At 30.5% G+C, this 26,410-nt stretch overlaps 1 protein-coding gene across 9 annotated transcripts in view; it reads right to left on the reverse strand.

Moving 5' to 3' along the window:
• Window positions 1-3,429: 3,429 nt before the first annotated feature.
• LOC106466651 (endoplasmic reticulum membrane-associated RNA degradation protein-like) overlaps window positions 3,430-26,410 on the reverse strand; it is a 41,309-nt gene continuing 18,328 nt past the window's right edge. For 8 of the 9 annotated variants that reach the window (XM_022394710.1, XM_013926941.2, XM_022394709.1 and 5 more), the window contains exons 6-17: window positions 24,384-24,481; window positions 23,735-23,871; window positions 23,123-23,237; window positions 17,919-18,021; window positions 16,921-16,950; window positions 14,360-14,425; window positions 12,007-12,177; window positions 7,826-7,906; window positions 6,886-7,046; window positions 5,055-5,291; window positions 4,253-4,366; window positions 3,430-4,039 (exon numbers count right to left, since the gene is read on the reverse strand). In XM_022394710.1, the coding sequence (XP_022250418.1) occupies window positions 3,892-4,039; window positions 4,253-4,366; window positions 5,055-5,291; window positions 6,886-7,046; window positions 7,826-7,906; window positions 12,007-12,177; window positions 14,360-14,425; window positions 16,921-16,950; window positions 17,919-18,021; window positions 23,123-23,237; window positions 23,735-23,871; window positions 24,384-24,481 (1,461 nt within the window). In that variant the 3' untranslated portion in view covers window positions 3,430-3,891. The remainder of the gene's footprint in view (window positions 4,040-4,252; window positions 4,367-5,054; window positions 5,292-6,885; window positions 7,047-7,825; window positions 7,907-12,006; window positions 12,178-14,359; window positions 14,426-16,920; window positions 16,951-17,918; window positions 18,022-23,122; window positions 23,238-23,734; window positions 23,872-24,383; window positions 24,482-26,410) is intronic. The other variant, XM_022394711.1, reaches the window with a different exon arrangement.

Below are 26,410 nucleotides of genomic sequence, written 5' to 3' on the forward strand. Positions count from 1 at the left end.
CCTGAATTCTAGGGTCGTCCTAAAGATCATAAGTCTGGTTTACCCTTTAGACCCATAGCATCTACTTGCGGATCTTCGACAGAAAGTATATCGTGGGTTTTAGATAGACTGCTGCATTTGTTATTGCACTTGCTCCCTGCTCATATCAACAGCACATATTTTCTTGAACAGTTACGTAATGACTCACACCTTATTCATGATAGTTCTATTCTGTTTACGATGGACGTTGTTCAATTATATCCTGGTATCCCAATTGAAGAAGGGATACACTGTGTTATGACTATGATTAGAAAAAACAGAGATGACTTAGAACTTTTAAATATTTCAACAGATTGGTTAGAAAGAGCTCTGTGTTAAATAATGGGTATGTAAGATTTAACGAGGAATTTTATAAACAAATCAGAAAAATAGCTATGGGGAATAGGGTAGCAGTAGTCTTAGCTGTAATATTTATGCATATACTTGAAATGAACGCACTTAATTCTTAGAAAACAGGAGGGAATGTTGGCCCATCAATATTCATAGATGACATTTCGAGTGTGGAACACTAATTTACAGTCTCTTTTTAGTTTCCTCGACTTGTTGAATACTGTTCACCCTTTCATAAAATTTACACTTGTTTATGTCATACCAGGTAGAAAATTTACCGTTTCTAGATACTACAATTCATGTCATGAATGGGGAAATAATTACTGGTATTTTCAGTAAGCCTTCTATTAAAGCTCTTTGTTTGCATTTCCACTCTTATCATCCGGGTCCCTGCTGTAAAAAGAGGTGTCGTTATTGGCTACCTCCATAGAATTGATAAAGTTTGTAATAACAAAGAAATGTGTGAGAAGGCTAGGGAAAATCTGATGACTCTTTTAAGAAAAAAATGTCTATCCACAGGAATTTATACAAAACATAATAATAAATTTTGACAGGTAAAAAGAAAATAGACATGTTCTTTTGAATTGTATAAATAAACAAACCACATTTAAAGCTCAGGCTACTTTGGTGATTCCATATATTAATGATAATATCACCACAAAACTAAAAAGAGTAATTAGAGCACCAGACTTACCTATTAATATGGTACAAAAACTGGGCATCTTCCTTAACTCATTAATAACAAGTTCAGCTTACAAGAAAGAAACACGATGTATGAAAAATAACTGTAAAACTACTAAATATGGACTACATGATAGATGCCATAGTCGAAAACGTTGTTTATGAAGTAACTTGTGGCAGATGCTCCGATATATACATAGAAGAAACTTGTCGACCCATACATGATCGAATATCTGTACATGTGCGTGACATCTAAAACCTCAATACTAACAATGCTATTGCAGAACATTATGGAAAAGTACATGGTTTACCACATGCGGATAACATCTTATCTAAATGTCATAATTTTTTGGAGAGAAAATTTAAGAATCCATTTTAATCAAGAAAAATAAACCTAAATTGAATAAATACAAAGGTTGGCCATTAGTGTACAGATGTTAATGACATTTTAATATGTTGTACTTTGACGAAGACTCTATACACATTTATAAGGATTGAAATATATATTCAGACATTGTTTTATGTATGTATTGATATACTATAATGGAAAAATACTTACCAATACAGATATAAATTAAAGCTTTAGATACATCACGTATTCTATTTCAAATCGAACGACGTTAATAATTTACTTATTGGTTTTACACATTTTATTCATATTGCATTGTTGATTTGATTCGTCTTAACAACATAAATTCAATAATGTTTGATATTATTTTTATATAATATAAACTTTCTAAACACGTGCATCTATGTTTGATTTTCAAATGACAGTGTTCCAATTTAGATTTAACTGGATTAGGGAACTTGTAGGATATTCAAAGCTCCTGACGATGCTCCAATAGCGAAATATTGAGCTAATAAAGTTACATTCTGGAGGTATAGGTCGTGATTTTTTTTACATTTATAGAAATTTCCTTTTTATTTCAAGTGTTTTAGCCTTGCACTTACATGAGCAAAAATAGCAGTCATCTCCTTGGTTTCTAGCCTCACGCCAGACCACTGGAATTCCAAAAAGCAAATACTTTTTCTTACCTTTAGTCCATTATCATAACTCTTCGACCTAAAAGGTGCAAACTTTGTGCAGTGCCCATGATTTGTCTTGGTCCCCAAGTTTTATTCAGTAATACGCGTAAATAAGCTTTTTTGACGAATTCTGTAATGTTTTGCCTTTGTTTTTTTACAACAAATTTATCACAAACTGAATATATTTGGGTCATTTACACAATCTCTTGTTGCCATAGCAATGAATATATAATATTGAAAATAAAAGATAATGTCAAAGTGTGCGCAAAAACAAATACTATTCCGCAATGACACGTCATGCGGCCTGTTAACTGTTTATATACTAGTGGTGTGTTTCTTGTGGGTTCAAGAATGATCGATAAGATTCTCACATCACAATTGGTCTAGAGAAACCTATAGCCAGTGGTTGTCAACATTTTGAGCATAACAAAATGGGACCAGATTTCAATGAAAATGATTCACTTATGTAAAAGAACATACGAAGTTTTGTGAAATATCTGTACGTGATGAATAAATTTTGAGTGGTATGGACCAAACAAAAAATATTCCATTAGAAATGCCACTAAAAGTCTTATTAAAAAATACTAACAATGATTTCAATAAACATTCCAAATATTAGTAAAACAAATTTTTGGCAGATCTTATGAAACATAAAAATAATGGAAGTATTATAAGCTGGTAAGGGAGGGGGATTGAAGTTGTAATTTTAATACCTAAATTGTGTTGAAAATTTGTTGAATGACAGTAGTTATGTTGGAGTAAAATGTGAGTCTACTAAAAAAAGCAATTAATTCTTGCATCATTTTCAAAGAAAATGAATCAAGAAAGTTTATTTCTAAGTTGACTTCATCCTTATGCCCTCCATAAATCCCACAAACCAACCTTAGCATTTAGACTTATTGTCTACATGACACACATAGATGCTCAGTATGTTGACAAGTTTTTATTTTTTTAGCTAGAACCAGAAGTACAGTAAAATATTCTGTGGACTTTGTTAATATAATTAATAAATATAAAATTAGATTCAATGGCTTCTTTTGACATTATTTCTTTATTTACAAATGTTCCCATTGACAAGGCCATTAAATGTTTTCGTGAATATCTTTGTAATGAACATTTACCTCTGGTTGCAGTTAACATCATTAACTAACTAAAGTTTGTGTACAATCTACTTTCTTTAATGTTAATAGTAAATACAACAAATGATAAAGTAGTTGACATGGCTTTGAACAAATGCAAAGATTTACTTATGGTTTCATTAAAGATGGAACTAACCCGATCCATCCAAACTTAAAGTAAGTGTATTTACCATATATACTTGGCGTTACTAAAAACCTAACTAAAATTCTGAAATATGTTCAAATAAAATAATTTATTTACCACCTTAACAATTCAAAGATGTTTTACCATCAGTTAAAGACCCATTGACTGTTTTCAATAAATGTGGTGATTACAAGATTCAGGTGTTCATGTGCTAAAAATCTATATCAACTAAACTATTAGAAACTAATGAATATGAATTAAAAGAACACCAAAGTAATGTTGAAAAGAAAAAGGTTTATGAGTTCACTTTAATTTATGCTTCAAACCTAAAACACCAAAGAAAACTTAATATTCATACATTGGTGCAGAGTAACAAGATTTCTATTAACTTTACATCAAATAAAAATTCCTTGTCAGAACTAAAAACATCAGATATTTGAAATTGATATGAATTATGCTATTTGTCAATGAATATTAATTGGAATTAAGCTTTCAACAGTAATTTTAATATTTAACTAACACAGTTTTAAATACTTCTTATAAAATATTAGTCTATTTATAAAAACTTTGTTTTTGACTAAAGTAACTGATGAATTCCAGAAGTTCTTTGCTCAAACAACAACATTCCTCCCAACGATTTTTGGTTGCATTTGTCATTATCTCCAGATTCTCTGTGTACTTCAGGATGGACTTTAGTAGCCTGGTGGTTAATAAAATTAAACTTGTACATCTTTACTAGAAAAATAATTCTTATATATGTTAAATACATCGATAACTTGCCTTAATAGTCACAATTTTAAAATGATTGGAAACCTTAGACAATATTGATTCCGCTGCTCACATAGATAATTTCTTTAACAAATATGTTACAAAAGTAAGATTTGATGGAACATCTTAAAGGAAAAGTTCTTACCTTGTAAGATGATGTTGAGTTTTTTTCTCTAACGAACTTAATTTATTAACGTACATAAAATTCACTAATATTGTCATGAACACTACTTGGAGTGATCTTGTTAAAACAGGAACACTGGAAGAAATAAGAATAAATTTATACACACACACACACACACACACACATATATATATATATATATATATATATATATATATATATAACAAACTTCACAAAAGATTCTTACTGAAATTATTAAGAATCAATTATACATTAAGTTAGAATACGTAGTTCATTTGTATCTTCTACACTAAAAATTTCCTCACATTCATAAAGTTGTAACTTTCTACTGAAGCTATTCAACTAATACCTAGAAAATAATTCAAGTACAAAACAAGGAAATTTCTGTAAATTCACTGAAACTAATTATTATTTTTGGAGCACTTCTATTGACATTTTGGTTGCTTAACTACCTGTCTAAAAATAAAACTGCTTAAACTCAGTGAAATTCCACTTGTCATAGTACCAAACATTTCCTCCTGTAAAATAACTTATAGTGAGCAAAACCATGTAAAATGTACCAGAGATCTTTAAGGTTCTAACTAATAAAATATCATTACCTTTAAAGATGGCAAGTGCATCATGATCTTTTATTTGGATCTCATCAAAGTATATGAAACAAACATCTCTCTTACAATATCAACCATCCTTATCTACTCACTGAACTATGCTAGAGCTATCTACACTGCCAAAAACCTTCATTCAAACATGTTCATCTCATAGTGCAAAATAATTCAAACTAAGCAAAATAATTCATCATTACCTGCATAACAATCGTGAATAAGTCAATCTTTGCCGAGAACGCATCTCTTTCTTACACCATTGATAATAACGAGTCTGAAGTCCATCTGACACTTGGTCAGCAACAATGATAATGTGGCTTACAATCTGCCGAAGTAACGTTGTAATTTCACCTTCATATTTTGGTCTGTACAAGGTTTCTGGGTGAAGCTTTTTTAACATATTGGACAACATTTGAAAATCACAGTGTACAAGATTCCTGATAAGAAAAGAAAACCATGAGTCTGTACACACTGTTTCCAAATTTCCCCTCATTATCTCCCTTCCTTTTATGGGTTCACAATCTCTACCAATTAAAAAACAACACCCTTCTGTAATAAAAACTTCTATCCTCAAATTCAGCTTAGAATAACACATAGACCTAGCCTCCACATTAAACACTTATTTCAGTACAAAGATCAAGTACCTAAACTTCTACGTTCATGGCTCATGTATAAATATACGTGTAGTGATTGTAAGGTCATGTACATTGGATAAATGAAACGCCACTTAAAAACTAGTCTGTAAACATTTAGGAGTATCTAACAGAACCAACCATCCACTACTTAAACCCAGCCACTCATCCATTCGTTCACATTCTGAAACCAAAGGTCACAATATTTCATTTAATGATTTCTCTATCATCACCACAGGATCTTCAAACCTTGACCTCTACATTAAAGAAAGTCTACTCGTAGCTAAAAACTGTCCAATCCTTAATGACTCACAAAGTTCTTTAGATCTAAAATTGTTCTAGATTTTCACACTTAACTCAGCTGTTGTGTGATATATATCAACATTGTTTCATCTGTCCATTTACCTTGTTTTTTAATAACTACACTAATGATTATGTTATTATTATATAATTTTAGTAATAATCATCTTTGTAACACAATTTTAAGATTTTGCTGAAGATGGAATAAGTTATTCCAAAACTTTCGAACCTTGTACATAAAATGTTTTATGTTTTATCAACCATCTTCATTATTAGTTCTTATAACCCTTTGCCTGAATCACAGGCCTTCTCTCTCTCTCTTTAGAGCTCTGCATCAGTAAAGAAACCTATTTTATACTCCCATTTATTTAACATTTCCTATAAAAGCATGTCATTTGAAACTTTCAGCAAAAGAAATTATGAGTTTTAGTGGGTTATGCGAGTGATCCAAGTGCCAATGAAATAAACAGTTCCTTCACCTATGAATCAGAATATGTAGGATGGCTCAGTGATCTCATTTCACTACTTAATAGATGTATTCCCTGATTCACTGTTTGTGTTGTCTTCTTGTTCCAAGTGTTAATGTCAGTAGTATGGATATAAACCTACTGCATTAAGTTTGCATGTCTTTTAAATTTCAAACTTACTGCTGGAGTTTAAACTGATAGACTTTTCACCATAAAGATTCATTTCATACATACAAATTCTTGAAATATTGCCTTATTATTCTAGAGAAATGAGTTTCATTTGATTCAAAACATGTGTCTCCTAAAGGGAGATTTTTATTCTAAAGATACCAAAATCAAATACAAATTAATCTTTGAAGTTTCAAATACAGATGACCCACAAAAATGCAATTTCAAATTAAATTGCAAAAGTTTTTGTTATTTTTGAACAGCTGTTAGGAACAAACAAAAATTTAAGTAATTCCAACGAAAAGTCTGTCTGTATTTTAAATATTAACTATTCACAGAATGCTATCAAAAACACTGATGAAGTAAAGATATTAAGAACTCAAAAGGAGATAAAGAAATAAAAAAATTACACTATACTGTAAAACATAATAAAATTCTATGAAATAACAAGAATATCTGCTTACTTTTTCAAATCATTGTCAACATTATACAACTTGCATATAGCCTGAATGAGGTGTGTTACATCGATAGATTTGTCTGTTGTTTCACCACTATCAGGTGGATCATTTAAATCAGTTATAGGGCAATCCTTCCATTTCATCACCTTGTTGATTGCCTGAAGGAGCTGTATCAAAAATATCAGAAATAATGTATAACAGTACTTCATATTTTTGTGTATGGAAGCACAATATCCTAATAATATAATAAATTGACAAACAACAGTTTATAAATTGTTGTTTGTCAATTTACCAATAAGCTCTTCATATTTCATATAAAAGATGTTGTAGCAATTTCTCAGGAGTTATCAGTTATTTGGGAAAGAAAATGTCTGGGTATTTTGTGCACGAATACATTTCTTAGGCAACATATCTTTCGCATCAAATTGTCAAGGACATACAACAAGGAATGTATTGTTTAGGTACTGTATCCTACAAAAACATAAAAGAATGTTGATGAATTGCATAATTCAAATAGTAATCATGCAAAATAATTTATGAATTTTGTCAATATAATATCTTGATTACAAGCTATTACATGAAAAATACAAATTTTCTGAGATTGGTTTTTAGTTAATAGCCAGTTGTTTAAAATTTTTCTGGTAAGAGAGAAAGCCAGAGTGAATGTATTTATTATACATAAGAGCTAATAAAAATTGGAAAATGTTCACAAAGCACTAGGTTAAAAGTTTGGTGGAAGTGGAGTAACTGAGGACAGAATAATCACGATGACTTAAAGAAACAATGAAATTCAAGATTGTGTCACTACATGAAGCTTTATATAACTGAAGAAGGATAAAGCAGCTAAAGAAATGAAAATAACAATTGAGGTTTTCTTAATTTTCACTCTGGAAGACAGCTATAATACCAGAATACTATAAATGATTATTTTCAGAGCCACACTTACCTTTCTCTTTAAAATACTAAGTGGGTGAAAGTGTGGTTTGTAGGTGGAAGCAGCTGTTATCACATCCTTAACATAGATCTCCTGAAATAAAAAATGATACAGTGTAGGTACTACATGCAGCACCAATTTCTATAGGTTAATAAAGGTTCTTTTTAAATTCTTAAAATCACTATTTTCAGATTAAATAGATGTTCCAATTAAACAGCTGCCTTCTACTGGTAACACAGCAATTTCAAGTTATTGTTTTTTCTTGTTTTAATACTTTCATACTCTCTGATTTTATCAAATAAAAACATTAAATTCATATAAGTACTTATAAATTGTAGCAACTTGATATTAATAATTGTTAAGATTAGTTGTCTATACAAGGGGTCTCTAAACTACGGCCCATGACTTCAGTTTATCTGGTCCACCAACAGTTTATTAAAGTAATAATATAAAAGCCAACCTGAACATGTATGCATCCCTACTTAATTGAGCAAAAGCCAATCTGAACATGTATGCATCCCTACTTAATTGAGCAAAAGCCAATCCGAACATGTATGCATCCCTACTTAATTTTACCACGACCCTTCTGGCCCACGAAGCCTAAAAAGATCCACCTCCCAGCTCTTGTCCAAAAAGGTTTGGAGACCCCTGGTCTATACCATCACCTAAGATTCATTGTTTTAAAGATACAGATACCAATTATTAAGTAGCGTTATCTTACATCTAATCTGCAGTTGTCTTCAGGGAAGTCTTGAGAACTACTTCTGGGTTGGTTTTGTTTTGTTTGTTTTACATTTCACAGAAAGTTGCTTGAGGGCTATCTGTGCTAGCCCTTTCTAATTTAGCAGTGATAGCCTAGAGGGAAGGCATCTAGTCAAACATCACCCACTGCTATCTCTTGGACTACTCTTTTACAAATGAACAGTGGAATTAACCATCATATTATAATATCCCATGTGCTGAAAGGTGAGCATGTTGGGTGAAAGGGATTCTTTCTGGGTTGTTAGTCAAGCGGATAATGAATGCACCAAATTACTATCAAAAAGATCAAAGATCAAATCACAGCCACTATAAACACAGAAAGAGTTCTGAATTCCCTGAAGGTTGCAGTTAAAATATATAATAAAACTAGACAATAATTAGCATCTAGTTATAAAAAAAAAGTTACTAATTAATAAATGCACTGAGGTTAATGTATAGGCTACTTAAACCCTGACAATGATCAAATTCATTTGATAATTTGGGTTTCTTATAAAAAAAGATTCCTCCAAATGACCCAGAAGGAGGGTTGTTTATATTTTAGGAAGGAGTGATGTGTGCTGAAATAAATGCAAGTATGAATTTTCTAATCCCCAGTTTCTTTTATTCCAACATCTGTTTTTTGTGTGAACTACAGAAGGCATTGTTAAAACATTTACTGATGATCTAATTAAAGTTATACATATCTCAACATGAACTTACGGAAAGAGAAAAGAAACCAGAATCTAGAAGATTGAATTAGTAGAAAACTTGTAAGGATGTTAAATGATAATTCTATTTATGGAAACAATTGTATAAATTTTGATAACAAAGTAACAGAAGTGTCTTGGGTGGCCTTAGCTCATTTTTCCTTCTACAAAAAAAAATTAAATATAACTAAAGAAAAAATTGAAGCAATGAACCATTTAAGTAAAAATAAAGAAACAGTTATAGTTGAATCAGACAAAGGAAATGGTACAGTTGTTTTAAATAGGGATGATTAAGTACTTTTGATAACATCTGATGAAACTAACTTTAGAATACTCAATCATGATCCCACAAAAAATAACAGAGAAGGTAGAGTAGAAAGTAAAGAAAGATAATTTCCATTAGTGATGAAACATACAAAGATATTAGAGCAGTAGGTTCTCACACTGGTATTTTGTACAGTTCACCAAAAATTCATAAAAACAACTGTTCAATTAGGTCAACAGTTTCAAATATATGTATCCATGATCAGGAATTGAAAGAATTTGTGAATTATTTTCTAAAAGATTTGAAACGAGAAAAATTTTGAGATTTCTTAAATAACTTGACTGATTTAAGATTTGATGAATAAGTTTACTATGAGAGTTGTCACACTGAGTGCCTATACTCTAACATTATTTTACAATTCAATTGTAAAGATATTACAATTACTATATTAAAGTTTATTGAACTTTTAAATTCTGCCCCACCCACAAAGTTTCATTTTAAGTTTAATAATAGTATATATATGTCAAATAAATGGTGATGTTATAGTTTCAGAATTTAGTCTAGCAAATCTGCTTTTAATGTTATCATGAAGAACAATGGTTGAGTAACTGTCTTGAGAGTTTACAAGCTGTTAGATATCATTGTTAAGTTGATAATACTTTTGTTATCTTTGAAGCAAAATATCAAGTACCTTCTTTCTTAGAATGTCTGAATAAACAATATCCTTGTGTTAAATTTGTAGTTGAAGACAGAAACAACTGAAGTTGTCTTTTTTCAGGCTTAGATATTAACAACGTTGGAGATATTTTGAAATAGAAATATATCATAAGCCAATATACACAGGATTATGTAGTCATTTGACAATTGTATAAATCTTAAGAATAACTTTGATAAATATTTTATTCTATATAGCTTATATTGCCAGTAACTATCATTATTTTCATAAAGAAACAGAAAGTTTAAAATAAAAAAAAAAGGTTTCATCTTTCTTACTTGATAATAGCTGAAAATGTTTTCTAAATGAAGTGTACACCTTTCATAAAGTGAATTCTAATCTGCCAAAATTGTCATTTTATGTCAGTCTTCCATTTATGGGTAAAAACAATTATGTGCTGAGAAATCAAGTTATCCACAACTTTCAGCGTGCATACCTTAGAACTTTAAAATAATAGAATATTTATCATTTACACTGAATAAATGTACTACTAAGTAATAAACAGGAATAATGTAAACATACACCACTAAACTTTTAGCTTTGTGAGACCTTGCTGTTGAGACTTAATTGTAAATTGTATGAAGAAAAGTTCTGCTTAATTCATTTGTGTTTCCTTGTTTTGTTTGCTGGTTACATTTAAAATTATTCTCTGCTAAACATTTCCTGAATCTTCAATGCATTGCAAATACTTTAAAACTTTCTGTTGGGTGTCATTGCATCTAAATACTCTAGGATTTCTGTGCTAATTAGATCTGATTGCATGTAAAACAAAATTGTGCAAATTCTGAAATTTTACTTAGCTGTAGTGCATTCCAAGGGTTCCAGAAATCGCTAATTGTATTTCATTTGTGTTACAATAAAGCAAAACTATATATATGTATATGTCTTGAATAGCTGATAATACTATGAGGTTTTTTTTTTGCTAAAATTATAATAATTAATTAATTAAAAACAACGTTTTATATTTACACAATAAAAACTTTTATTGAAGCCGTACGGCTTCCGCTTTAAAATCTCTACAGGTACATGTTTTGACGTAATTAATTATTTATTATAATTTTAGCAAAAAATTTTAAACACAAGTGCCGGTAGTGGATAATACTATGAGTGTTTAATATCTTAATAACAAATTAATTATGTTCAGTCTTCCTGTGTCATATGATTTATCCAGTAGTTGTGTGTACACATTAATTTACTGTTTATTGCAATTAAAATATTTTCATCACTATGTGCTGAAAATTATACTATATTTTTTAGAACATTTTCTAATAATTTAAAATTGAATGCATTCTGAGAAAATACATATTATTTCTTGACTTCTGGTCTTCGGAATTAAAAAAACTACCAAAAATGATCAAATACTCAAAAAAACTATTTATGAACTGTAATTTATGGAAGTTTACTATTTTGAAACTTTTAAAATTGACCTCAAACTCCAGAAAATATCATTGGGCATTGAATTCTTAACAACTACCAGCACATATTTACTGGGTTGAAATAACTGATGTTTTCCAATATTTAACAGCAAAGTCTGATGTGTGATATCATGATAATTATGGCTTTTCTAATAAAGCATTTGTGGCCAAGCAACTATTTATAACTTCAGATTTAATTAGATATTTCCAGAGCAAGATCTGCAATGATCTTTATATTTCAGTTTATTAAGTAAGTAGTGAAAGCTAAAAACACCTTGCAAGTACTAAGTGCACAATAATGGTAAAACTTTTCAAAATTATTAGAAAAGAAATACCACCACATTTCTTACTTGCAGAATTCCAGTGGATGGGCAAACAAACTTACAACAGATAGCAACTGATATGTTCAGAACATGATTAACTAAGTGGTGTGGAATGTCTTCAAGCAAGACTTCTCCATGGCTTAGTCTGTCCCTTACTCTTGGTCCCTCGGGGTACACCAGTAAATCCAAGAGAAGTTCCTACAGAAATTATCTGTAATTTAGCATTTGCAGTGACACGGCTTATGTACTATAAAGCAACTTAAAAATACATACTAGAGGGTAACTATAACTTAAAAAGCAGTTGAATCCCATGAGAAAAAGACTTAGAAGGATCACTGAATAAGATATAATGTAATACACTTTTAAGTCATGTATTAACTTTGCAAAAACCTCCTAAATAAATATCAAACCTTTTTATTTTATCTGCTATTTTCTCTATCCTAACTCTATACACACATTTGGTCAATTTGACTTACTTCATAACCACCATACAAAATATGAAATAAATATAAATTACCCTTTTTTCTTTCTAGAATCACCCAAAACTACAATTGTTTATCCTAAATAGCTTAAAGCTCATAACAGCATACATCTGTTTATATTTAAATTTCTTGTTTTACTGCCCTTTAACCCATGTTTAACTAATAATCCTACCACACAAGTTGTAAATCATTTCAGCAAATGCATAGCTAGAATTACCATACTGAATTACATAATGCAAAAGCTGTTCGTGAGTATACTTCATGATGAATTATTATTATTTTTCATTATCTTATCTAATCTATCCTAATAAATCTATAATTTTTAGATTTAGTTACTTTTATAATAAATAAAGGTATATGAAAAAGAAGAAATATAGTACTTACCTCTTGATTTTTGATGTTAACTGTCAGTGAAAGCTAAGTCTAATTTTTTTTATACTAATGGTAGTGGTATATTAAATAACTTTTATCTAATTAAATAATGCACCTAAGAACACTGAGTAATAATCCACACAAAGAAACCAAGGACATATAACTATCATAATTTATCTGGCTTTCTAACTGTGTAATAAGAGCCTTTAAAAATTTAGCTAAGCTTGTCGATGTGAATACCACGAGAGAAATTGTCAAACTGGAGGCAAAATAGACAATACTCTGTATAGTTTGTTTTTAATTATGCACAAAGCTACACAAGGGCTATCTGTGCTCTGCCCACCACGGGTATCAAAACCCGGTTACTAGTGTTGTAAGTTCGCAGACATACCGCTGTGTCACTGGGGGGCACTCTGTATAGAAAACAACATAATGTAATATGTCATTTGATAGATTAAACATTTGTTTTTTACTTATTATAAATAATATAGTATAAAATGTCAGAGAAATTTGCGAAAGAGAGGAGGTGATAGGTGGGTGTGGCAAATAGGTTTAATTTTCTGTTTTATGCCTCTGTAAACAAACAAGGTTGAAGGTTGTAAAAATTGTGCTTTGCCTAGTAATATTTATATTGAGTAATTTACATTAAATACCACATTTCTCGTAGGGGTGGTAGATAAATTAAAGAAGAGGGAAGACAAAGAGAACAAATATCACAATTCTCATATTAGAGAAGAGTGAGAATTTTTTAAAACGTTTCCTTACATGATTAAGAACTTAATACTTATATGATATTAAAATTTGGTTTATTAACTAAGTTTTGATGCCAGGTCTATTTGCATACAATGATAATAAAGTAATTTAATTAGATTTTGAATGTAACATTCTAAGCAAGAGGATTAATATGAAGCAGTGTGTGTGTGTCTGTAGAATAAATTAAAATATTTTTCCAACCTTGCCTGTAAAGTAAAATAATTAATTCCAAAAACATTGTTCCATTAAACCTTTTTTAAAGCAAAAAAACTTACAATCTGAGCTTTAAAATATGGGGTTATACTCAATATCTTGCTTCATACAATCTTGTTAATCATGTCATCTACTAGCACATATTTACTAGTTTGAAATGACAGATGCTTTATAAAATTTATCAATGGTTAAAGAAGTCATTATATGACTAACCAAAAAGAAGACCAGGACAAGCCCTCTTCCTCTCCAATTTAGCAAGTTTACTACATTTAATGTCATATGCAAATAAACCAGATATTTCAAACATCATAGCAGACACTTCTGCCAAAAAAATGAACTGAAAATGTTGAATGCAAACAACAGAAGACTGTTACTACATTTTAAACATCATAACAGCCACTGTTATATAAATGAGAGTAAGTTCAAAAATATTGATATTGTTGAGCATCAACTTATTAACAGTAATGTGATAATTTATAGTAATCATCGACAAAGAAGATTGTGGGTGGGCATATAAACTGTAGATAAAAATACCAACAACAAAACAATAGAGAACTCACAATGTACGTATCTCCAAGTACATTTCTGATTTTATTTGTTTTCTCGTGAACAAACTCAGAAAATATCTGAAAGAAACAAATTTTAGAGATAATTAGGAAATCATAACTGATATGAAAAGTATAAAATTACAAGAAGAAAATATAATTTTAAAGGAAATGAATGTTTTTCTTAACCATTTTTATAACATTGATTAAAACTATCTTCGTATTTTGTCATATTTAGTGTCAAACTAGAAATAAAAGACATACTTTGTGACTTTACTTTTACTTATAGCAAAACTCACTATAAGTGTTATGAATGAACATTAAATGTAATTACACCAAGATCAAAGCATCAACAATATATTCTAAATCTATAAAATTTATTTTTAATAGCCTTCTGATATAACTTCATGTAATAAGCACACACTTCTGAATCTTATTAGAAGTCTAGTTGCAAGTAGATAAAACTTTTAGTTCATCATACTTTAAGAATCTTAAGTTTAGACTTGTCTTAGAAAATAGTTAAAGCAAAATATTGGAAACTAATAAGTGCATAAAACATAGTAATACAAGAAATACACATAAGGTTACTTAAATCAGTACAGCTGTGTCAGAGTTGCATTGAAACTAATAGATGACAATGAATGTAACAATATATTTTACAAACAAATTTTATGATACATTTTTATTACTTTAGTAGCTATTTATATATTGTACAAGTTTTCAAGTTCTTTTAACTCTCAAATGCTCAGGTGCATCAAAGATTTGTTTTGTTGAATTGCAATACAAAAAAAAATAAAAAATTACTGGATGAAATAGCTTGAAACTTCAGATGAATTTTTCTACAGATCATGTGACTTCTGCAAATAAAATATATTTTATATGTGATATTTGTATGAATTGGCTGCTCTGAAAATTCAAAAAGATTTCATTGTGTTATTTTTAAGAGATAATTAAGTATGCTTTTGTTGTGTATTTTAATCACTGGTTTTTCATGACTTCCTGCATTCTTTCAAAACTTTCCTGTACTTTATTTTTTATGAAACTGTAAATTTTAGCTTTGATTCTATTTCAAAAATATTACACACAATTTCACTATATTTATGATCACTGGTGTACATCAAAATAATTTTTTTACCATACAAAAATCTATAAGCGAGGCAACATTTTTTAAACTGTCGATAACAAGGTTTGATTTAATATTTATAATAAGTTTTAAACACATTTTATATTCATTTACATATATACATATTTTTCAAAGTTATTTTATTTGCCAATTCAAGCAGTCACATAGACCAATAAAGCCTAAAATTAACACAGAATGACATAGCAAGCATGTTAGTGAAATGAAACTTGATATAGTTGAGTGCAAAATGAATTAGCTATGCCTATCTCATCTTGTTCTATGAAAAACATTTATTTCCCCATCACGCTGCAACATTATAATTCAAATGATGTATAAAATGATAAAGCAACTGTAATTGTGATAGATATTGTTCACAAATATCTTTTCTTCTAGCAACAATGACCAAGCTAAGCTTTTATCATTTTGTTTTGATTTCTTTGTTAGACTAAACTGGAATGGAAGCCACATTGGATTATATGGTTGAAAGCAACAGAAAAACAGCTTTCATTATGTGCTTAGATCTCAAGTCCATGACTTTTCAAAGCTGAGATATAGGCAATTATATCACACCATGACAACCAAGGTTCAGAAACAGTATTTGGCTAAGCTTGATAAATCTACACTAGTACTGAGATTACAAAAAAACCAAACTTACACTATTTTGTTCAAAACTATTTAGACTTTTCTCCTATGTGGATACAACTGCCATATTATGCTCAGAAAAAGTTTAGGATATTCATACACAAACTACTGTTTTCAATCAGCAGTGCTGACATGAAATTTTGTGAATATTTCTATTGTTTATGTAAAAAAATTAAATAAAATTTTTTATTGAATAAATTTTAACTCTGAGGTTTTCTAATGCATGGAAGATCAACTACAATTTTCTTTTCTATAAGTTTAAATTTCAATGGTGCAATTATCCTTATAGTGAGATTAGCCCAGCTATCTGGGCATGATAGAGTTAATAATAACAACAAAACTATAAGGAGGAGAAACTTCTCATTATAACTGCAATTTAATATAAGTTTGAGCAAATATCAAGAGCAGTTAAAACACCAACTTTGTTCACTCATTCACATATATGTAATTAAAGTCAAATACAACTATCTTATAATGTAAGCTGATATGTTTTTTTTTATTAAAAATTATGTATGGAAAGGAATATGTTTTTTAACTGCAGTATTTAGTTTGAATGAACAGCTATAATTGATCTCCAGATGGATGCTGTAATAAATAATAAACTCTGTACAAAGACCTGAAACTGGATTGTTTGTGGCATTTTTACTGACCATAATTAAACTTTTACAATAAACATTCTACTCAAGCAAGGTTTTATCAATGTGTAGCACTAATCTCTCTACAATTAAAGAAAGTTAACATTTTCCTACACTGGAATTAACAAGAGACAAAAGCATAACTATGACATTAACTTGTAACTGGTAATGCTTACCTCATCAAATGTTGTATACAGCATTGTTGCCTGAGGACAAATGAAAAAATTATATATTAAATAAAGAAAACCAAAACAACTATTGCAATTTTCCCTATACAGATTTCATTTTAAATCTAGATCCTCTTACCTCAAAACAGTATTCTTAACCTCAGACTCTTAATAACCACACCTGTTCGTTTCCTATATGGAATTTCCCAGCTTTGCAAACCAACAGAAAATGAAACATTCACTTTAATTGATTAAATATTATATCAATGTACAAATATATATATATATATACGAATGAATTCTAACCTCAATGTATCTAGTTTAAATTTACAACTGATTAAGATATGTTTCAAAAATGTAAGACAATGTTATGCTCCGTTTCATTCAGAGAATTGTAAGCATAAGATGGAAAATTTTAAATGCAAACAAATGTGTCCTAAAAAAAAGAATTATCTTATTTGTTTTTAATATCAGAACAACTTAATTTTCTCATAAATAGTAACATTTTATATTGTGTGTGTGTGTATATAAAACATTCTATTAGTGCCAAAACCTAAACAAACCTTCTTTATTAAAATACTTACTTGATAAGCTAACCTACTATGATTAGTTACAGTACTGATAGTTTTTCGAGTGTGTGAATGATATTTTGTTAAGATTCCTGTAACCAACAGTCATCGACCCACAAACAAGTTTGTGCACAAACAGTTTAGAAAATGTGTTGAACAAGTTGATAATGGTTCATATGTACCTCATCAGTAATTGAGTTAAGCATGAAGTAGTTAAATAAATAAATCTGAAAATATTCTATTCCACAATAAGCTGATTTACCAACTACAACAAATCTACATACAAGTATCATAATATCCCGACACACTGCAACACACTTACAGCTTTAGAGAAATAGTAACACATTCTATTTTAATTTGCCCACTTATATCTTGACAAGAACATAATTCAAAAATTTTTTGGGGGGTGGGTGGGAGAGCAAAAGAAGTAAATCTCACCTCTGCTGTCACAATTCTTTCAGGACAATCATTTGCAGCAACAAATATATTTCTTAAACAGTTTTCAATCTGAGGCAAAAGAATTACCAAGCATTGGCCATATCTGTAAGATGTAAATTGTTTGTAAAGAATGAAAATATTTACTACCAATATTGAAAATACATGCAAATAAATAATCATTATTGTACAACTGCCTACAGTGACAAATAAAATTATACTTTTTTAATTGACACCTTCCCAGGAAGGATAAAGTTTTATAATAGATTATATCACAGTTGTGAAATATCTAGTCATTAGATCCAAGAAAGATGCCTTCAATCTAGACTAAAGACTAAACAACTTTAATTTATACTGAATGAAACATAGAAAGCAAATTGACTATGTCAAAACTGGTATTCTACTAAGTGTCATTAAAAAAATAATTAAAAACCACAATAGGGAAACAGGATTCTTATGAAGTTCACAAAATTTACCGAGAAGTACATGAAACTTTGTGGGATATGTATTGTTCAAACCTTTCATGTTCCATAGTTTAACACTTCAAATATTAATTTGTCTTCTAGTGTTATTTCTACCCTAAGAAATTAAACAAAAATCCCATCTTAAATTGAGTAACTTGAATTCTTGTATTGTTGTCATGGTTAGTAGTTTGGTGGTACATTATGGCAAAATTAAGTTCACCATTGAGCACTAGCCTTTAATCTTCGGACTCATTATTTGCTGATAATTTCTGAAGATGTATATACTTGGCTTCATATTAAACAAAATGAGCTGTATTTTAACTTAATGTGTAGAGTATATAGTAGAAAATCCACACTCACATTAATAAATGACAGGATTGCGTATGCCATACTCAATCAAAGGAACAGAACTCATCTGGTCTAGAATTGTGAACATTCATTCTCACTCCCCAACCAAGTGGACAAGGAGTATTTTACTTGCCCCTGGAATTATGGAGAGGACGTGGAACCTGTGCTCAACCAAGGCCCTAGGATGGGACCACATCACATTCAGAATTATGAGGAGATAGTGGACCTCCTTCCAAGAATAATATATGAAACCAACAATGATCAGAGAGAAGGGCCATGCACCCCCAACCGGATAGCTTTGAGTCAAATCTGAACCAGAATTATGAGTAGGCTCCCGTGGAGGCTGGTGCAACTCCTACTGATATCTGGGGAAAAGAATAGGAGGGCCCCCAACCTCGCCTTATTCTGCAATAGGTGAACCAAGTTCCCTCAATTTTTAAAAACAAACCGATCATGACTTATTCAACCTGAAGATCAGCAGGGATGGGCAAGATCCCCTTTAGCTTTACTCATGATAGTCCATGAGTGGCAGTCCATAATATAAAGGTAATACCATCTGGTAGGCACCTATATGGTCTTATGGAACACCCCATTTCAACAGAGCCTGATGAAACCTGTAGTAATTATAGTGAAAGCAGTTGCTAGTGCAGAATTGAAAAGAGAAAGCATATCTCCCTGGAAAACACTCACCATAGAGTGGGATCCAGTGAACAAATAAAGGGACCCTGAAAAAAAAAAGGAATATGATTGAGGAAAATACTCACCTCTGATGAAAATCTAACAAATGTGGTCAAAATAGTTACAGTGGTTAGTCAAAAACTCTCAGATAATGTAAGAAATGAGATAGGAGAGTATTAGGAGTAATCCACATACCAGACCACACAATGTCTTCCAGAGGGCAATTCATCCCACGCAGCTACTGATGGAGGTATGACAAATCTGGTGAGATGTGACATGCAAAAGATTCCTTTCCTGCAACAAAATCCATTACAGGCCATGTGAATCAACATTAGGGTAATGGGAAAAAGAAGGATTCCAATAAATGAACAATCGATTCCTACTACCTCAAGTGGAGTGGTCATAAAGGTGATAAATGGCTGGCAAATGGATTGGTGATAAGGATCTTTCCTCTTCCCTAGCTATCAGAGTCTTGGACAGAAAGGACCTATTAGGGTAAAGCAGGACAAATGTGGAATGATAAAGAGTTTGAAGCACAGGAATTGAAAACAACTCCAACCAACAATGTCCACAAGCCAATAACAAAAAATACAATTTAAGAGAAAGATGAAACACAGAATGCAAAGCTAAGGGGTCAAAAGGAGGATGAGTCAATGCATGTAAAACCACTGTGAAATCCCAATTTGGTAATTGAAAAGGTCATCTGGATCAAAGAATACGAAGGGTTTTGAGTAGATCTGATAGTACTGAGTATTAAAAAACTTCTGATATTTGGAATACTGAAAATAGTGGATAAGGATGCCTTATATAAAGCAACTGTAAGCGAAGCGAGAACCCTCTCAAATACCCAAGTCATAAAATTGGATATGGTAGATACTTTAGGATGAAGAGAGTTGAAATTCCTTTTAAGACACTACTGACAATAAGTATTTCCTTTCTGTTGATAAATAGCTGTAGTTGGCCTGTGAAGAGATTTAGTTAAATACAGAGAAATTGTAGAAGTTAACTCCATAAGTTGGACAAAGGACCGCATAACTTCCCAGCATGAAAACTGAGTTTCTAAACACCTTGGTGGAGAATGTCTGATTGAGGTTGTCTCAGAGACTGCCAATGTAGAAGAGGTACACAGAGGATATACCAGCAAATACCGAAGATGTGAAAACCATGAATACAATAATTTTTCACCTGGATTTAAAAAAAGAAAGGTAAAGCTTCAAGAAATGTTATTTCGTTATAGAGCAGAGATGTATTAAGAACTGTAATGTTTTGTACAAGATTAGAGATGATTATAACAATTTCTAGTAGTTAAAACTATTTGGCAAGACTTCTTGTTCATTTAAATTCAGAATATTCTTTTTTTTTGTAAAAATAACATTTAATTTTTGAGAGAAGTTTTCATATATTGACCAAACGTTTTGTCATACATTATGTAAGTGTGTATGGTGTTTCTGTAATTCTGGTACAGATGGGTGTGGAATGGATAAAGAAAAACACATCACTACAATGGATACCCCGAACACTTAATAAAGAAGATACACATGAAGAATAAGTAGGAAAAAAATCACAAGCACACAACCATATTCCTCTATGTCAAAGGTTTCTCTTTAAACATACAGAAGATGTTCAAACAGCATAGAGTAAGAACAACATTCAGAAGCCACAACACAACATGATTACAGTTAGTACACAACAAACCACCCAAACACCACATGGAGATCAAAAGCACCAATTAAAACATCTCACGTAAAAGATTAGAGAAACAAAAAGTTCAACGAAAGTTAAGACATGTGAGCATAATACACACATGAGACCATGTTATTCTGATCTATCTGTAATAGACCGTATTGTTAGGAAAGAACATATATTAAAATGAAGTAGCAATAAAATACAGAACACACCATTCTTTCTGACAAAAAACCCAGTATCAAATCGTGGCCACTGCCATCACATATATTCTTTTTTGGGACCTCCCAGAAAAGAGTAGCAGACTAGAAACCAAAATGTAGGACATAAATCAACCAGTATTTAATAATGATAATAAATAACAAAAATAGCAACTAATTAATAATCACACTTAGATGATCACATAGGCTACTACTAACCAAGACAATGACTGGTGTCTGATCACCACAACCTTACCAAAAGTACTAGTTTTTTTGTATGATTTTAAAACAGCACTTGACTGTTCATAGTTTGGGTTAAGTTGTTTATCTGTTATTTTGTAAAGATGTCTGAATGAAAGTTCACAGGAAGATGACAACATTAACAGCAGCAAACATAAAAAACTTCCTAATGTAAGTTCCCACAACTTCACATGTTAATGAAGTAGTGCATTAACATTCCTCTGGTCATACATTCTGTACTGTTTCCCTTACTTGTATAAAAATGTTCTATAATTGTTTCACTCCTGTAATGTATTTTTTAAGTTCAAGTTCTAGTTATTCATGTCTTCAATAAATCTATTAAAACTGATTGTGTATTCAACTTACTTGATACTAAAAATTCCTTTACACAAGACAAATTATCTGCTAGAGAAAAATTGAAAAATAAAATTCTAAATATGATAGCATTCATAGACTGCATACTTTGTATGTTAGCAATTCCAATATTGTACTTTTAAATATCTGATTTCAGAGTTCATATCTGAAAATGTTCTTGCAGTTGATATTTCATATATTTTGGAAATGTTTCATCAAACTTTATGTTCTGAACATGTTAGAATTCTTAAATGTTCACAACACATTGGTATTTCCAAAGTTCGAATTTCAAACATGTTTTAATAAATGTTTTGTTTTGATATATAAGTTGTTCGGGGTTTTTTCATCTTAAAAAAAAGCAACATTAATTTCTTGATGACCTAATAGTTTCATGTTACAATTTGAAGTCATTCTAGAAAGAAAAAAGGGTAATTTAGGTTTATTTCTATTTCTTTTTTGGTGGTTACAAGGTCGGTTGGATTGACCAATCCCATTTTGAGATAGGATGGAGAAAATAACAGATAAACTATAAAGTTTTAATGAAAAAAAAATCTTTGAAATGCATTTAGGAGGTTTTAGGGATTTTACACAGAGGAAATTTAAGATTTTTGATATGAGGATAATAATTTTTAATTTTAACACAAAAATTACTTTTCACACTAACTATTCAAAAGAAATACTCAATATATTAATGGATAAATCTTTATTTTATTCTATTAAAAATACTTCACTAAAAACATATGATTTATTGTATGTGAAAGACTTATAATATTGATTGAAAGACTGCCAAATTTTGTGAAGATATACACACAATATTGAAAGTTGAAGTATTAAACCTATAAAGACTTTAATCGAGTACAAAGAGGTCACATGGTCGGTCAAATTGACCAAGCCCGCATTGAGAGTTAAATCTTGATGCTCATAATCTGGATGTGCCAGCATGTATAAAATTTACATTTATGTTTTTGTTTACTTAAAAACTCAAAATACTTAAAACTTAATTGTTAAAATTATGCAGTGAAGGAGCACCTAATAGTTTCTAATGAACAAAATCAATTTTACTTCTACCTGAAACAGATGTATAATCCTAATCAGTTATGTTGGTAATTTGATGTTTATCCTATGAACTTCCAAGCTTTAGAATATGATATTCAAAAAAACAATTATACACGATTATCTGTACAGATACAACTATAAAGGAATGTATATGTTCAAATCTACTTCATATTCTTATACTAACTTCTGATTTCTGAAACAAGACAATACTTCTTTCCAGTAGGGTAGCATTTGGGGCAACAATGCAGTAGTTTTTCTGAAAATCTCCTCTGCAATTCTCATGCAGGAATCTGTAATTTCTGAAAGTTATTTAAACTTTAATTACGTGAACTAGTTCACATAAATCTTGTTAAAGAAAAGGTTTGCCTCATATCTGATAATTATGTAAAATATTTAGGAATAGTTTTTAATGTTTCTGATATACAACTATGGTTTTCTGATCAAATAGCATGTCTACTCATTTAAGTCCTGCACTTGACAATTAACAGATCAAAGCTGAATTTTAAAATGGCTTTTTTACAATATATTTTGAGAGATTTCATAAAAACAAGCACTATTAAGCTATGAATATTAAACAGAATTAACTTTCTTTAGAGTTATTTCAAAATAATAATAATATTGTAGTTTATACTTATAAATGTGCTTATTATTGTTTTGCTCAGAACTCATCAGATTCAGAGAGTTATGGCTAGTACTTATGTAAAATTATAACCATCAATGGCATGAAGGATATATTTACACTTAACAACTATTTCTATGAGTAGTTTTACAATATTATGTAAAATAAAACACTTACCAGGAAAGCAATTTATCCAAGTTTCAGTCTGTTGAAAAGACAACCACGAACGACAAGGTATGTGCTCAGGTTTTAATCCCAACTTTTCTAGTTTTTCTCCAAAGCTTCGGACAATAGCCAATAAGATGTACCCATGCCTAAGAGAGTGAATTATTTACTTAATTATAAACTTAGGCTCCCCTTTGTAAACATTCTCAAGAACTACATGTTTTTTCTTTTTATAATTGTGTTAATAGTTAATCACACACATATACAGCCACTGCTGTATGAGAGGGGTGCTCCATCTTTTTTTTTCTTCTTTCTTTTCAAAATAACTAAGGCATGCTCAATTGGCCTTTATGAAAGTTCTAAAGAAATTATTACAAAACAGCTCGGCCAGGAATCAGCTTCTTTTCAGTGTGTGAAAAAAATTTGGCTGACAATTTTCATTAAAATTCGTTCATAACTTTCAATCAAAAACAAAGTTCTTAAGTATGTGTTGTCCCAGGGCTCACAAAACTTCATCTGGCACTGCAAACAGCACTGCTTTTATATGTATATATTACTTTAACTTGTCATTAAATCATTACAGTTAATTAAACCATACAATTCAACAGTAATAAATATGAATGAGTCAACTTAATTTCATGAGTACTAAACCTTTGACTACCTTGAACTGACCTCAGATGGTGCTACAAAACCATGCCAAAGAATGTTTCGCAAGTTAAGAGAAATAGGAGGTCCCATTAGGATCTGAAGGAAAAGTATCTGAAATAAACAATTAGAGATAAGACAGTTTTACTTAAGACTGTACAACTTAATATTTGAAAGTATGATCTACTTTCTCACACTCTTAGATCTGTACTCCAGTGTATTTTCTTTGTGATATCTTTCACAGACTCCTAACCAGAGGGGCATGTGCTACTCCCACTTGAAACATATTTTGAGCATAAGATAATTCTTGCCTTTCTTCACTCACCAGTCTAAACATAATGTGTTGTAATGTTTTTTTTGTTGGGTGAGTTCTTTTGGATTATCAGGTAAATATAATGGCAAGTACAGCCCACAAAACAATAACAAATTAGTGTATTTTTTATAATGCTTTTACAGGCTGTTTTCACCTTCAGTTGTATGCCTAAGTCTATAAACAACAATTCAACAGAAATTCCTTGCTATTGGTACTATGCCTAATTTACACATGAATTTACTTGTACAATTCCACAGCTAATCAATCGAGTAACTGAACGTATGCAATAAATCTCACTACTAACACTGATCTGGATCTGAATACTTCACTAACTTATAATTATCTCACTACTACACTGATTCTCTTATTCATAATGTACTCCCCTACTTTCACATATCATGTGAACCTACTTGATTATTATATCATAACAGCCTTTCTAGATATTGATTAGCAGTTCCTTCTAGCAAAAATGTAAATAAAAATATAGCTTACAATAATATGACAAAATAGTTTTAATATTGTAATGGTTTGAAATTCTTTGAACCGAATGTAATATCAATTACAAACAGTCGCTTTAAAGGTGAATTCTGTATTTTATTTCATGAAGTAATTCCTTTTTTGATGATTATATTGAAACATTCATTGACCAGAAAGAAACGGGTTAGTCTTTTTTGTACAGTCACTTAAAAACTATTCATAAGATATTTTCATTGAAACAAATGCCATTTATGTGTAGCTGCAAGTTTTCTGCTGTGTTTCAAACCAAGTGAGTTGAATAAGCCAACCAGTAGTTAAAAATATATGTATTATAATAACTCAGATATTTTCAAATGCTATACCAAAATAATACTTTCACGCAAAAAAAACACTTGTAGACACTTACTGGTTAACCTTGCAAATGATTTTTTCTTCAAGATCAAATGTATTGCTTGTGCTAACAATTCAGCAACTTAAGAAGTTTATAAACACTGTACAAGCAAAACATTACATCACAGAACATTATGTAAAGCAGTATATCATATGGTAATTAATTAATAAGCTTACAGATAGCACTATTTTCTTACTGCCACTTTGAAATAATATTCAATTCTATAGTAGACTGAAAACAAAACACTTACTTGTTATTAATATACATATTCATATATTCTCTTTACCATTTCATAGTGTTGAGTATGAATTAAGACCACCTTACACAGACTTAAGCTTTTGGAGGGTTGTTGTAGGTACATTTCTATAAGAAATTAATTTTTGGTATTTGATAGGTTGACTGGTTCACTACACATATTCCTTGGGTAAGAAAAAACAAACAAACACTAGTAATCAAACTTAGTGTCTTAATTTTTTATTCTATTTCAGTTTACTTAAATATTGTTACGTATCTGCTTGTTTGTTAATTTCCTGTAGAAATTCTTTCCGAGAAACTTCAGCGATAAGCCAGTTCATTCTTCCTCGATACAAACTTTTAGCACACAGTAATTTCGCAATCTCGATAACAAAACACACAGTAGCTCGAAACAGAATCATAAATTACCCTGAACTCTCTTCATTCATTAATCCCACAGGCTTTCTCTGCCAGGCTTATATACTAATGAAGAGGGCGTCTTGAACGCACTAGAAAATTCATTATAATTTGAGAAATTTCATGTGCGCTACCAGGAACAAACGCGTCTGCAGGGTCGCATGACTTCCGCTGTCGTAACACTGCCCCTTCCTTAGTATTGTTTGTCCCG

The sequence above is a fragment of the Limulus polyphemus genome, unplaced genomic scaffold, assembly GCF_000517525.1.
Source record: "Limulus polyphemus unplaced genomic scaffold, Limulus_polyphemus-2.1.2 Scaffold2333, whole genome shotgun sequence".
In the NCBI taxonomy this organism is placed as follows: Eukaryota; Metazoa; Arthropoda; class Merostomata; order Xiphosura; family Limulidae; genus Limulus; species Limulus polyphemus.